Raw genomic sequence first — 14745 nt, 5'->3', positions numbered from 1 at the left:
CAGTCAGTCAACTGTGGGGGCAACAATTGAGTGAAAAAGGCAGCTTGAAATACAGTATTTATTTCGGATAAGGAGTGGTAACTTGCTAAATTGCACATTAACTTGAGCTTGCTGTAACATCTTAGAGAAGCTGCTCTATGGAGCTTTTGGCAGTATGTAATATTAACAGGAAGGTGGTTAATTAACTGCAGATATTTCAGCTGCAAGCCTAGTGAGGAATTGGGACGAGAGGTCCAGCTGCTTAACCTTTCCCTCCTCCTTTTCCCTCCTCTTTAGGCTCTCCTACCTTGAAACCAGTCTCGGTGCTGAGACAATGTGAAGCGAAAGATTCCCCACTCCAGCCAGACACTTCCACCCCCATGAAGAAGAAGAAGGGCTGGCCCAAGGGCAAAAGCCGCAAGCCCATCCACTGGAAGAAGAGGCCTGGCCGCAAGCCAGGCTTCAAGCTGAAGAGAGGGAAGGTCTTGGCAGCTGCCACCGAAGAGGCAACTGACCCCACGGAAGCCGCTTTGAAACCAGGTCGCAAACCAAAAGTGCAGGAGAAGGAAGAGCCTGTTGAGCAGAAGGAAGAGCTTCTGCATGTTGTAGAGGAAAGGAAAGAAGAAGAAGAAGAAGAAGGGCCTCCAGAAGTTGGGGACCTGGGAGAGGAAGAGGAAGGTGCAGCTGCCAGTGAAGCAAGAGGGGCTTCTCCTTTAGGCAGCAGCAGCAGCAGCCCAGCAGCAGAAGTCAAGGAACCTGACATGGAGGAAGAGGTGGAGAAGCCCCAGAGCCTCGGAGAGCAGAGGCAGTCGGAAGAAGAGCAGCCGGAGATGGAAGAACCTGAGCGCGAAGAGGAGGAGGAAGAGGAGGAAGTGGCAGCTGTGGCAAACCAGAATGAAGACCACGATGCGGATGACGAAGAAGACGATGGGCAGGTGGAGCCTGCCAAGAAGAATGAACTGGAAGAGCAGGCAGCAACAGAGGGGCTGAAGGAAGAGCCTGACGCTCAGGAGCCTTTTTTAGAAACAAGCACACAGGACAGCAGAGAAGAGGATGTCAAGAACAAGAGTGAGGGAGAGGCAGATTCTGAGGAGGAGCAAGCCTCCCATGAGACATCGGTGGGATCAGATCCCGTTCCTGGTTCCGAAGATGACCAAGAGGAAGAGCAGCATGCTAAGGAAGGATTAATTGAGCTGAAGGAAGAGGAGCCAATCCCTCACAGTGAACTGGATCTTGAAACCGTCCAAGCAGTGCAATCCTTGACACAGGAGGAGGAGAACAATGAGCACGATGTAGCCTACCAGGATTGCGAGGAGACCCTAGCGGCTTGTCAGAACCTGCAGAGCTACACCCAAGCTGAAGAGGATCCTCAGATGTCTATGGTTGAGGACTGCCAGGCCTCGGAACATAACAGCCCCATCTCCTCTGTCCAGTCTCACCCTAGCCAGTCGGTGCGCTCCGTCAGCAGCCCCAGCGTGCCCAGTGCCCTGGAGAGCGGCTACACCCAGATAAGTCCTGAGCAAGGCTCTCTCTCCGCACCTTCTATGCAGAACATGGAGACCAGCCCCATGATGGATGTGCCTTCTGTATCGGACCATTCTCAGCAGGTGGTGGACAGTGGCTTCAGCGACCTCGGCAGCATCGAGAGCACAACAGAGAACTACGAGAACCCCAGCAGCTACGACTCGACCATGGGTGGCAGCATCTGCGGTAACAACTCGTCTCAGAGCAGCTGTTCTTACGGTGGCCTGTCGTCCTCCAGCAGCCTCACCCAGAACAGTTGCGTCGTCACCCAGCAAATAGCCAGCATGGGCAACAGCTGCAGCATGATGCCCCAGGGCAGCGTCCAGCCCGCCACAAACTGCAGTATCAAGTCCCCCCAGAGCTGCGTGGTTGAAAGGCCTCCGAGTAACCAGCAGCCGGCGGCACAGCCCCCCCAGCCCCAGCAGCCCCAGCAGCCCCAGCCCCCTCCTCCAGCGCAGCAACAGCAGCCTTCCCTGTCCCAGTGTAGCATGAACAATAGCTTCACTCCAGCACCCATGATAATGGAAATCCCGGAATCTGGCAGCACGGGCAACATAAGCATCTACGAGAGGATTCCTGGGGATTTTGGTGCCGGTGGCTACTCCCAGCCATCGGCCACCTTCAGCCTAGCCAAGCTGCAGCAGCTGACCAACACCATAATGGACCCTCATGCCATGCCTTACAGCCATTCCCCCGCTGTGACTTCCTATGCAACCAGCGTGTCTTTGTCCAACACCGGCCTGGCGCAGCTGGCTCCATCTCATCCATTGGCCGGGACGCCCCAAGCACAAGCCACCATGACACCCCCTCCCAACTTGGCGTCCACCACCATGAACCTCGCCTCGCCCCTCCTCCAGTGCAACATGTCCACCACCAACATCGGCATCCCCCACACCCAAAGGCTGCAGGGGCAGATGCCCGTCAAGGGGCACATCTCCATCCGCTCCAAGTCGGCACCCCTGCCCTCAGCAGCTGCTCACCAGCAGCAGCTCTATGGGCGCAGCCCCCCTGCGGTTGCCATGCAGGCTGGCCCCCGAGCGCTGGCTGTCCAGCGCGGCATGAACATGGGAGTGAACCTGATGCCAACCGCCCCTTACAACGTCAACTCCATGAATATGAATACCCTGAATGCTATGAACAGCTACCGGATGACCCAGCCCATGATGAACAGCAGCTACCATAGCAACCCTGCCTACATGAACCAGACAGCCCAGTATCCTATGCAGATGCAAATGGGAATGATGGGGAGCCAGGCCTATCCCCAGCAGCCTATGCAGCCAAACCCTCACGGGAACATGATGTACACTGGCCCCTCTCATCACAGCTACATGAATGCTGCTGGGGTCCCCAAGCAGTCTCTCAACGGACCCTACATGAGAAGATGAGCAAGATAAACTTGCTGTCTTTAAAGAACTAACTGAAATCTCTCTATAAATAAAGGAACCTTTTATACTGACAAACCAGAGACAATGGACCTTTTTCCAGTTAAATATTGCTGTAGATCTTAGATGGGGTTTTGTTCCCTTTGGGTTTATTTTATTTTATTTTTAGGGGGCCTGGTCTTTATTCTTTTCATGTTTCGTGGGGTTCTTTTGGTTTGGGTCTTTGTTTTCCCTTCATGATCCTGAAACACTTCACAGTTCAAATCCATTTTTAAAATGGGGTTTGGGTTTACTTTTATTTTTTTCAGGGAGGGAATTGAAAATGTGCACAAAACCGTTCTGTAATTTAACAGAGTCTTACTTTGCTGACCACCTGGGCAGAGTGTTTAAAACTGTCATATTATCTCATATTCAGCCGCCATATTCTTTCTCCTCCATTTGTCCCTTGTGCACAGCTCCTAAGATGGCGCCATCTCTAAAGGTCAGATCCTTCCCACCCTCCCCTAGCTTCTCTTTCCTACTTCAGGCCCAACAGCAGGCTTTGAGGTGGTGACTTAAGGATGGGATAATAGAGCCCAAGGCAAACTTTCTGGTCTTCTTCTGCCATCCCTCCAGAAATAGGAACTCTGAATGGTTCATTCTCCTCTGTCCCCACCTTTCTCTCTCTGAACTAAAATACAGTTTAAATGTAACTTCAAAAGTGTACCCGTTGCCTTCATCCAAGACTTCCTTGCCTAGCAGCATCTTGAGAACAAGCTAAGTGCAGCCGGAAAGCGGGGCGCTTGGGAGTGGAGTGAGGGAGATGGGATGCTCAGTAAGCCCTGCAGCTGGAAATCTGGCATGTGAATCTTGGACACAACTCTGCTTACAGACTGAGATTCCGAAGGTTCTTGCACCCCCTTGAAAGTTGGGGCGCACATTTCAATGGCTGTCAAGAGCCTGTCACCTTCTTCCCTGGCGGGCCTGTTGCTGGCACTGCTGCCTCTTTGCTCCCCCTGCCCCAAGGCGCATCGTAGGGCTCTAGCAGCTTGCAGAGGGTCACTCTTGGGTGTTCCTTCAGCTGTGTGCGCCTGGGGGGCCAGAGGAGGGAGTGCGAGGGAGACAGGAGGGCAGGGCGAGTCCGTGCAGTGCAATCCATCCCGTCATCCTGTGAAGAGATGCCAGGCCTGTGGGCACATCATCAACTAACGATAAGGAGGGGGACATGTAGCTTATCCTTCTAATGTAAAGTTCTCTGTATATTCCTGTAGAGCTACAGACGCACTTAGATTGACTTAGATGTGTAAAGATTTTTTTTTTCAAAGAAACCTGAAAGGCAGTTGTGGAGGGGGGGAGGGGGGGTTCAACTGCACTAAAATGGACTTCCTCTATACTGTTGAGTATAAAAGCAGAATCCCAGGGGCTTCCAGCCCTCATTTTTTCTTAGTTCTTCAGCATGTGTACAAGGCTGTGTAGGATCCTTGTCCCTGTATATATCTATGAATCCAGGCTCACCTCATCTGTGTCGAAAGACGTCTCGGGCTGCCCTCTCCTCCCTTCCCTGGTCATCTGAGCTGCCATTGCTTCCTGGTTGCAGGGGGGCGGGGCGTTGTTGGGGTGTCAAAAGCAAAGCTGTTGGCACAAGGGCCATGTAATTTTATTATTATTATTTTTTGTCTGCTGTTAACCTTTTTCGGTTTTGGGTTTTTGTATGGTTTTTAAAAATCAATTGGGCAGCTCCCTCTTTTCCACAAACCTTTGTGACTGTAGAACTATTGTAGAGAACCCAATGTTCTTTTCTATATTATAAAAAAAATCCGACACAGTAATATTGGTACCTGTCATCCCCCCCACTTCTGTTTAAGAAATAATAATGATAATAATGATAATGATAATAATAATAATAATAATAATGTATTTTTAGCAAAATAAACTTGGTAATCTTCTAAAAGAAATTTAAAAAAACCTCACTGTTAGTGACTTTGATGCCTTTTAAAAAAAAGAGCTTTTTCATTTCATTCCATCTTTAAAATTTTTTATCTTTGTTGTAGAATATTAAAGACTATTTTAAGAAAGATGAAAATTCTCTTTAAAGAGATCTCTAGAGTGTGTAACTAGAGTTCCAGATGCCTCTAAAGCCGCATGTACAAAATGAAGCCGCGTCTATTCCTGTCTGTTTATATTTGCTTTTCCTGTTTTGTAACTTCTTTGTACTTCGTTCTTGGTGACTTGTAAGCTTAAAAAGGGGAAGGGGTGCCTGGATGATAAACCCTTTGTAATTCTCCATGTCATGCGCTCCTGGGCCGGCCGGCCTCCCTTCCTCTCCTTGTATGTAATATCACTTTTTCCCTCCCCCCTTTCTAGCAAGTACTTTCAAAAGAACTCTGTACATTTTAACATAAAAAAATAAATTATGTTGAGCCATTTTGGATGTCTGGTTTTGCACATCAAATTTTTCTTCCTCTGAAACGTTGGAGAGCCAAAGCCAGCAAGGGGGCGGAGGGGTCTCTTGGGATACTTTGCATGCAGGATGGACGCTGTGTGTGTGTGTGTAGTTTATCAGTGCAAAAAACTCTAGACATGCTATACCCCCCCCCAAATCCTCAGCCGGCAACGAACAGCGCCAAAACCTAATGTTTCTCCTTTCGGACCTGTGAAGAGAGAATGGTTGGTAAGCCACTCTGGGAATGGTTGTGAAGAGAGAATGGTTGGCAAGCCACTCAGAGCTTGCAGGGCAGCGGTGCGCGCCTGGCGACACGCACAGTTTGATCCATCTTTTAGATTTAGGGGAACTAGTCTCAAACGTTTGTTGGGGAAGACCTAGGTTTTCTTTGGGAGGTTATTTGTCCTGTCTTCGCACTTTTTAAGATGGAGGACCACTGTAGCCACCCCCAACGACACGTTTTCAAGATGGAGAGTGAGGGAACAGCTGCAGTCGCCTGCGGTTCCTGCACAATGTTTGCCATCTTGCCAAAGGTTGCAGGCAGCTTTACCTGCAGCAATTGTATGTTGATTGCCCTCTTAGAAGACAAAGTCCAGCAACTGGAGGAACGTGTAGCTACGCTCCAAAGAATTAGAGAGCTGGAGCTCTTCTTGGAAGCAACAGAGAACACCGTCTCCACCAAGGAGAAGACAGGGGACACCCCTGAGAAGGAGGCTAGTTCACCAACATGTGCCAGATATATGGAGAAACGTGACTCAAAGAAGTAGGAGGCCCAGGGTTCGCTCTGATTGTTTAGAAATACACAATCGCTTTGAAGTCCTCTCCCCTAGCATGGAAGACGAAGAACAGACTCCATTTGAGGATCTCTCCCTCATTACAGTCGATCAGGTATATGAAGACGAGCAGCAAAGTCAGTCCTCAGGGAATGTGCAGGCGATCTTGGAACGGACAGCTCATGGAAGAACCCTGACCAACATCTTTATCAACGACTTGGATGATGGACTCAAGGGCATTCTGATCAAATTTGCAGATGACACCAAACTGGGAGGGGTGGCTAACACCCCAGAGGACAGGATCACACTTCAAAACGACCTTGACAGATTAGAGAACTGGGCCAAAACAAACAAGATGAACTTTAACAGGGAGAAATGTAAAGTATTGCACTTGGGCAAAAAAAATGAGAGGCACAAATATAAGATGGGTGACACCTGGCTTGAGAGCAGTACATGTGAAAAGGATCTAGGAGTCTTGGTTGACTACAAACTTGACATGAGCCAACAGTGTGACGCAGCAGCTAAAAAAGCCAATGCAATTCTGGGCTGCATCAATAGGAGTATAGCATCTAGATCAAGGGAAGTAATAGTGCCACTGTATTCTGCTCTGGTCAGACCTCACCTGGAGTACTGTGTCCAGTTCTGGGCACCACAATTCAAGAAGGACACTGACAAACTGGAACGTGTCCAGAGGAGGGCAACTAAAATGGTCCAAGGCCTGGAAACGATGCCTTATGAGGAACGGCTAAGGGAGCTGGGCATGTTTAGCCTGGAGAAGAGGAGGTTAAGGGGTGATATGATAGCCATGTTCAAATATATAAAAGGATGTCACATAGAGGAGGGAGAAAGGTTGTTTTCTGCTGCTCCAGAGAAGCGGACATGGAGCAATGGATCCAAACTACAAGAAAGAAGATTCCACCTAAACATTAGGAAGAACTTCCTGACAGTAAGAGCTGTTCGACGGTGGAATTTGCTGCCAAGGAGTGTGGTGGAGTCTCCTACTTTGGAGGTCTTTAAGCAGAGGCTTGACAACCATATGTCAGGAGTGCTCTGATGGTGTTTCCTGCTTGGCAGGGGGTTGGACTCGATGGCCCTTGTGGTCTCTTCCAACTCTATGATTCTATGATTCTATGCTGACTGGGGATGATGGGAATTGGGGTCTTGACAGTTGGAGAGCCACAGGTCCCCACCACCTCTAAAAGATGCTAGGAATTGAACCTGTGACCTTTTTTAAAGGAACTACACATTTGGAACCTACATGCATGTACTCTGCCCAAGTATTCAGCCTACAGCTCAGAAAGAGCCAGAACGTCTTGTGTGGTGTCTGTACATGTGTCTTTTATGTACAGAGGTTTGCCCTTCACCTTATGCCTGATACAGAAGTTCACATGCAAGAAATGAAGCATTGGTTTATTACATGAATTGGAGAAGGCGTAAATGGAGGCTGCTTCAGACTGCGAACTTGCCGGTATGGGGGCAGCAATTCAGCCATTAAGCATACTTGCACATTAGATCTAGAGAATAAAGAGAATCTGTAACCCAAAGCCTAGAGAGTGGGAATAACCATGTGCTACAGGCCCACACTGAAAAGAAGAGGGAGGTGGGGAAAGATCTGGAGCAAGCAGAGCACAAAGTCAGGGATAGGACATCTGTCCTATCTCTGATAATTAAGCTCTCACCTTTAGAATCCTGTGCCAACAAGGCAAGAGTCTCACCTGTTCCTTTCTCCAGCAAGGCATGGGGTTAGACATAGAAGGGATCCAAGGGTCATCTAGTCCAGTCCCCTGCAATGCAGGGATCTCGGCTAAAGCATCCATGACAGAAGGCCATCCAACCTCTGTTCAAAAACCTCCAAGGGAGGAGAGTTCACAACCTCCTGAGGGAAGGCAGAATAGAGTGGGACTATTGCTTCCCTTTATCTGAACACTATATGTCTGTTGATGCAGCCTAGAATAGTGTTAGGTTTTTGTGCTGCTGCTGCTGCTGCTGCTGCTGCTGCTGCTGCATCACACTGTTGACTCATGTTAAGCTCGTGGAACCTTTTCACAGGTACAGCTAGTGTCTCCCATCCTATATTTGTGCATCTGGTTCTTCCTGCCTAAGTGCAGAACCTGACATTTGTCCCTACTGGAATTCATTTTGTTGGCTTGTGCCCAGTTTTCCAATCTGTTAAGGTCATTTTGAATTCTGATTCCGTCTTCTGGAGCATTAGCTACCCCTCCCAGTTTCTTCACATTGCCCTTTTAGAGCTCAGCAGAAGACAGATGGGGACCAAGCTAGATTAGCTGGCACGACCTGTTGCTGGCGCCTACTATGGGCAAAGCAGAAGTCTTGGGGCCGACTGTTGATCTGGCCAGTTCCAAGTACAAATATTGATGCCCATTTTCATACTGTTCCACCACAGAATGGCAGAATAAGCATAGCTCTGGAGGGGCAGCATGATTTGTGGTTACTAAAATTCACACTGGAGAGGAGAAATAGCCATTCCTGGCTTAGATGAAAGAATTAAAAAAGCCATGGAACTACGCCTAGCAAATGGCTGGCTCTGTTCTGTACGGTGCTTAAAGCCACACACATCATCAACGTGCAAACAGGGTTGGCCTAAAAGTATTAAGCTTGGCAGCTGAAAGCAACCTCAGCCAGTGAGCAACCCAGATGAGAGAACAAACTGAACTGCACAGCAACACTTTTAAACACTAGGTGGAGGCAACATTTCAATAACTGAACATTCCTCATTGCTTTTTTACAACATTTTCCACTCTCTTCTTTCGGAGTCTTTGCATAAGCACATTTCTGATTCCAATTCAAAGTGATGGTTTTGCATTTCTTAAATCCCACATGGTCCAGGGTATCTGAAGGACAGTTTTATGATACTTTCTGCCCATTTTAATGGGGGGGGGGCTGGCAGAGTCTGATCATTCCCTGTCATTGAAGGTAAGTTGGTGGCTCCATAGGATTGGGCTTTCTCTGCGGATGTTTTCTCCAGATGTATGTTTGGCCCCTCTGATTTCCTTGCTGGATGGGGGGGGTAACCCCCCCATGCCCAAACCCAGTTCTAGTAGGCTTTCAATGACTATTGAGCCCTGATGTTTGACTTCTTCTGTTTTGGGATGTCAGTATTTAATCACCTTTTAATTTGCTTGGTTGTATTTTGTTTCATTTTCCACTTATGGGTTATGTCTCGTGATAGTCCTACTTAAAGTAGATTGACTGAAATTAATAGACACGGCTAACTCAACTCTCTTTTTTATTATAAATATTTATTAAAGTTTTCACAGTATTACATAATGAAAAAGAAAAAATACAAAATAAAAAACAGTTAAAAATAATTCCATCTTTGCATCACTTATCTTTCATTTACTTGTTTCCCGGACCTCCTCATACCTCCCTTTTTTGTATTCCAGTTCAATTTATTAGTTCAGCAATTCCTTTCCCTCCTTATTATCCTGATCTTTAATCTTAATATATTGTAACATTAAATTTTTTCCTATTAAAAATCCAATTTTTCCATATTCTTTTATACCATTACAGCTAGAAACCACTTAACTTCAATCAAACATCATTCTAACATTCATTAATTTTGCAGTATTTCTGTAAATAGTCTTTAAATTTCTTCCAATCTTCTTCCACCGACTCTTCTCCCTGGTCTCGGATTCTGCCAGTCATTTCCGCCATTTCCATGTAGTCCATCATTTTCATCTGCCATTCTTCCAGAATGGGTAAGTCTTGTGTCTTCCAGTACTTTGCAATAAGTATTCTTGCTGCTGTTGTAGTATACATAAAGAAAGTTCTGTCCTTCTTTAACTCCGATTGGCCGACTATGCCCAGGAGAAAGGCCTCTGGTTTCTTCAAGAAGGTATATTTAAATACCCTTTTCAATTCATTATATATCATCTCCCAGAAAGCCTTAATCCTTGGGCACATCCACCAAAGGTGAAAGAATGTACCTTCAGTTTCTTTACATTTCCAACATTTATTATCGGGCAAATGGTAGATTTTTGCAAGCTTGACTGGGGTTATGTACCACCTGTATATCATTTTCATAATATTCTCTCTTAAGGCATTGCATGCCGTAAACTTCATACCTGTGGTCCATAACTGTTCCCAGTCAGCCATCATTATGTTATGTCCAACATCTTGTGCCCATTTAATCATCGCAGATTTCACCGTTTCATCCTGAGTATTCCATTTCAACAGCAAGTTATACATCTTTGGCAAAGTCTTAGTTTTGGGTTCTAACAATTCTGTTTCTAATTTTGATTTTTCCACCTGGAAGCCGATTTTCTTATCCAAATTGTATGCCTCCATTATCTGATAATAATGAAGCCAATCACGCACTTTGTTTTTTAGTTTTTCAAAACTCTGCAATTTCAATCTACATCTTGTTCCAAAATTTCCCAATATTTCGGCCATTTGACCTCCATATTGAGCTTTTTCAGAGCTTTCGCTTCGATCGGTGACAGCCACCTTGGGGTTTTATTTTCCAATAAGTCCTTGTATCTTATCCAAACATTAAACAATGCTTTCCTGACAATATGGTTTTTAAATGCTTTATGCGCTTTGACCTTATCATACCACAAATATGCATGCCATCCAAATACGTTGTTAAAACCTTCTAAATCCAAAATGTCTGCGTTTTCAAGAAGCAGCCATTCTTTCAACCAGCAAAAAGCTGCTGATTCATAGTAAATTTTCAAGTCTGGCAGGGCAAATCCACCTCTTTCCTTTGCATCTGTTAGTATTTTAAATTTTATTCTAGGCTTCTTGCCCTGCCAGACAAATCTAGAAATATCTCTCTGCCACTTCTTGAAACAGTCCATTTTGTCCACAATTTGCAATGTTTGAAACAAAAACAACATTCTAGGCAATACATTCATTTTTATCGCAGCAATACGGCCTAGCAGTGAAAGCTTCAAATTTGACCAAATTTCTAAATCTTTTTTCACTTCAACCCAGTATTTTTCATAATTGTCTTTAAATAAATTCCCATTTTTTGCTGTCATGTTAATCCCCAATGTCAGGGGTTCAGGAGCAGAGACGCAGAGAAGGGAGGAGACAGAGAGCGAGGGGGAGGAATACGAAGGAAGGATGAGCGGGGATGACGACCCGAGATCACCGAGCCTGTCTAGCGAGTCCGAGGATTCCCAGAAGGGAGCGCCAGCAGCCAGAGCAAGGGGGGAGAGCAGGGGGACACCCCAGGAAGAAGGGTCCAGAGAGGGATCAGAAAGCAGCAGTTGGAGATCGGGACCCACGTGCCCAGCCGGGAGCAGCGGGGAGAAAGGGGACCAGATATCGGGTTCCGGAGACTTTCAGAAAGAGGGAGGGCATGAGTCAGGAGTAGTCACACCCACCTCGGGGAGCGATGAAACGATCAAGAGGAAAGTGGAGAGTTGGGCGCGCGCGCCAAGTTCAAATGTAGCGGAAGCTGGCGCAGTCAGCAGCCCAGAGAGTGAGCCGGGTCCCAAAGCCCGCCGCAAGGAGGCGGAAGGGTCAGGGGGGTCCGCGTCTGAAGAGAGTAGGAAGGGAGAGACCCAGGGGGGCAGAAGGACCCAGAGGCGGAAGGAAAGGCGCAGGAGGTGGAGCAAGGCTAGGGTATTAAGCTGGTGCGCTAGAGGCGGAGACTCAGACGGGTCTTCGTCGTTCTGACCTAGAAGAAGTAGGGCTGCACATTGCAGTTTGGAAATGGAACCTGTAATCCAATAAAGACTCTTTGAAACTGAACGCTGGCTGACTTGGTCCTATGTGAGCTGGGACTGGGCGGCAGCCCTGACAGTAAGACCCGTCTCACAAGCTTCTGACACCTGATACCTCGCAGCGGAGACAGAAGCAGCTGGAGGAGGGGATCGGTGTTTGGGAGCAAGCTCACGACGGTTGGCAGAGATGACGGAAGCAGAGAAAGTTTCAGCGCTGCAACAGGCAGTTACCCAATTGAATGCGGAGGTACTGGCATCCAAGAAAAGGGAGGAGGATGCGGCAGCCGCCTACCGAGATCTCCACGCCAGGTTTGAAGCATGGGTTAAGCACGGGCAGCCAGGACCCAGACCGGAGGGGGTTGGGTTGGCACGGAGAGCAGGAGGGCTTGTGGCTCACTTCGATGGGAATTTACAACAGTACCCCAATTTTCGAGCAGATGTAATGTGCGCACTGCAACTGCTGGCAAAAGACTTTAGAGATGAGGAAGAGAAAGTGGGGTTTATACTATCCCATTTGCATGGGGATGCTAAAGCGTGGCTACGCAATTTGTGGAGGGATAAAGATCCGGCGCTTCAGAGTGCAGATGCCTTTATCAAAGCGATGGATGCGTGTTTTTTGTCTACCATTGATGTGGATCTTGCCCGACGGGAGATTCATGGACTGAAACAAGGGAGGGCGAGCGTCCGGCAGTACCACGCCCGCTTTTTTGCGCTGGTCAGTGCATTGGAATGGGACCGGGATTCGCCCCCAGTCAGGGACCTGTTCTGGGAGGGTCTAAGCTCTGCTGTGAAGGATGAAATTGCGAGGGGGGAGAGGCCCCGAAGCACACAGGAAGTGGTCCAAAGGGCGCTGACTGTGGGGGTGAGGCTGGAAGAACGTCCATGGTGCAGAGATGAAGGACGTGGAGGGCGCGAAGCAGCGAGAAGTTTCTCTTTCGTTCCAAGGGAAGCAGCGCGTGCGCAATCCACACCTCCGCCAGGAGGGGGGGTGGAACCGATGGAGGTGGGAGGCGCCAGGGCTCAGTCAGCTACCAGAGCCTCTGCACCGACGGCAGTCAAGACTAAACCTCCTAGAGGGACCAGGAAGTGTTACATATGCGACAGCCCTCAACACTTGGCGAAAGAGTGTCCCCAGAGGAGCTCCAAGCACACTGCAGCCTCCGCAACGGTGAAAGCGGCCACGCAATGCAGCGAAGCCCAGCAGGGAAACGACGATGTCTGGCTGGAGACAGAGGCACTGGGGCCCAGCCAGACGCATCAGTGAAGCAGTCCCCAGCGATATTGCAACCCACGGACCCCCTCCCACCCAAACCAGTAGTGCGGCTCACAGCGTCTCTCCAGCTACCCAATGGCGTCACTATCGAAGTGCCGCTTTCTGTGGATTCTGGAAGCAACGCAGACTTTATAGCACAGGATTTTGTGGAGCAGCACGCTATAAAGCTACTGCCTGCCACTCTGCCCCTGCAAGTCGTCACAGTAGATGGCAGAGAGTTGCTAGGGGGGCAGGTGGTGAAGCAGACGCCACCAATGGTGATGCAACTTGGTAACCACAGGGAAGTCATCAGTTTTAATGTCACCCGACTGTCGGACACGCCCATTGTGTTGGGCATGAGTTGGCTGGACAGGCACAGTCCAACGCTGGCTTGGTACCAGAGACAGCTGATCTTCGGCTCCTCTTACTGCGCAGAACACTGCATCCTGCCCAGACAGGAGGGGGAGGAGGAGGACTCACAACTGCAGTTGGGAACGTTGCAAGCAGTTCCCCACAAATACGCGGACTTTCTGGAGGTCTTCTGCGAGAAAGAGGCAGACAAGCTACCACCGCACAGGCAATATGACTGCAAGATTGACCTCCTGCCAGGGGCGACGCTGCCGAAGGGGAAGCTATATTCCATGTCTGAGGACGAACTACAGGAACTCAAACAGTTCATAGATCACAATTTGCAGCGCGGTTTCATCCGGGAGTCCAGCGCAGTAGGGGGCAGTCCTGTTTTCTTCGTGAAGAAGAAGGACACGCCCCAAAAAAGATTGGTCGTGGATTACCGCCTCTTAAACAGGATGACCAAGCCCTCCGATTTCCCCATGCCCAGGATTGACGACCTGCTGGCGACGGTGCGCAAGGGAAGCGTGTTCACCAAGTTGGACCTGCGAGGAGCGTACAATCTCATCCGCATGAGGGAGGGCGATGAGTGGAAGACAGCCATGTTCACGCCTCTGGGCACCTACGAATACAGAGTGATGCCGTTTGGTTTGCAAAACGGTTCTCACTGTTTTCAAGCTTTCATGCATCACGTGTTGGCGGGACTCCTCTACAAGAAGTGCGTCTGCTTTCTGGATGACATCCTGATATTCTCTGACTCGCAGCAAGCACACGACCAGGACGTTCGGGAGGTGCTGAAGAGGCTGCAGCAGCATAGACTGTACGCCAAACTGGAGAAGTGCCAGTTCGACACGACGGAGGTGGATTTCTTGGGTTACAAGCTGTCGGACAAGGGGCTAGCCATGGACAGCGCCAAGGTTCGTGCGGTGTTGGATTGGAAGAGCCCGCGCAACCGGAAAGAGGTCCAGCGGTTTGTCGGATTCGCCAATTTCTATCGCAAGTTTATCAAGGGGTTCGCGATGCAGACGGCAGCTATTACGGACACGCTAAGCTCCAAGAAAAAGAAATTCATCTGGACGGAGCAGGCGGAGCGGTCCTTTCAGACACTCAAGCGCCTCTTCGCGTCGGAAGAGCAACTGCTGCATATCGACCCCAGCAGACCGCTGTGGGTAGAGACAGACGCGTCCGATAGAGCAGTGGGAGCCGTCCTGCTGCAGAGGGACCCGCAGGGGGTCTGGAGGCCGGGGGCGTTCTACTCCAGAAAGCTCAGCAAGTCGGAGCAGAACTACACCATCTGGGATAGGGAGTTGCTTGCCATTCATGCAGCTTTCAAGGCGTGGAGGCACTTCCTGATCGGCGCCAAGCACACGGT

At 48.9% G+C, this 14745-nt stretch overlaps 1 protein-coding gene across 1 annotated transcript in view; it reads left to right on the top strand.

Moving 5' to 3' along the window:
• KAT6A (lysine acetyltransferase 6A) overlaps nt 1-5290 on the top strand; it is an 81001-nt gene extending 75711 nt beyond the window's left edge. The window contains exon 17 of the mRNA XM_083514094.1: nt 277-5290. Coding sequence (XP_083370220.1) covers nt 277-2888 — 2612 coding nt within the window. The 3' untranslated portion in view covers nt 2889-5290. The remainder of the gene's footprint in view (nt 1-276) is intronic.
• The last annotated feature ends 9455 nt before the right edge of the window (nt 5291-14745 follow it).

Source organism: Podarcis liolepis (assembly GCF_965112155.1).
Source record: "Podarcis liolepis genome assembly, chromosome: 7".
In the NCBI taxonomy this organism is placed as follows: Eukaryota; Metazoa; Chordata; class Lepidosauria; order Squamata; family Lacertidae; genus Podarcis; species Podarcis liolepis.
Note: the sequence above shows the minus strand (reverse complement) of the source record. Positions and strands in the feature narration are given on the sequence as shown.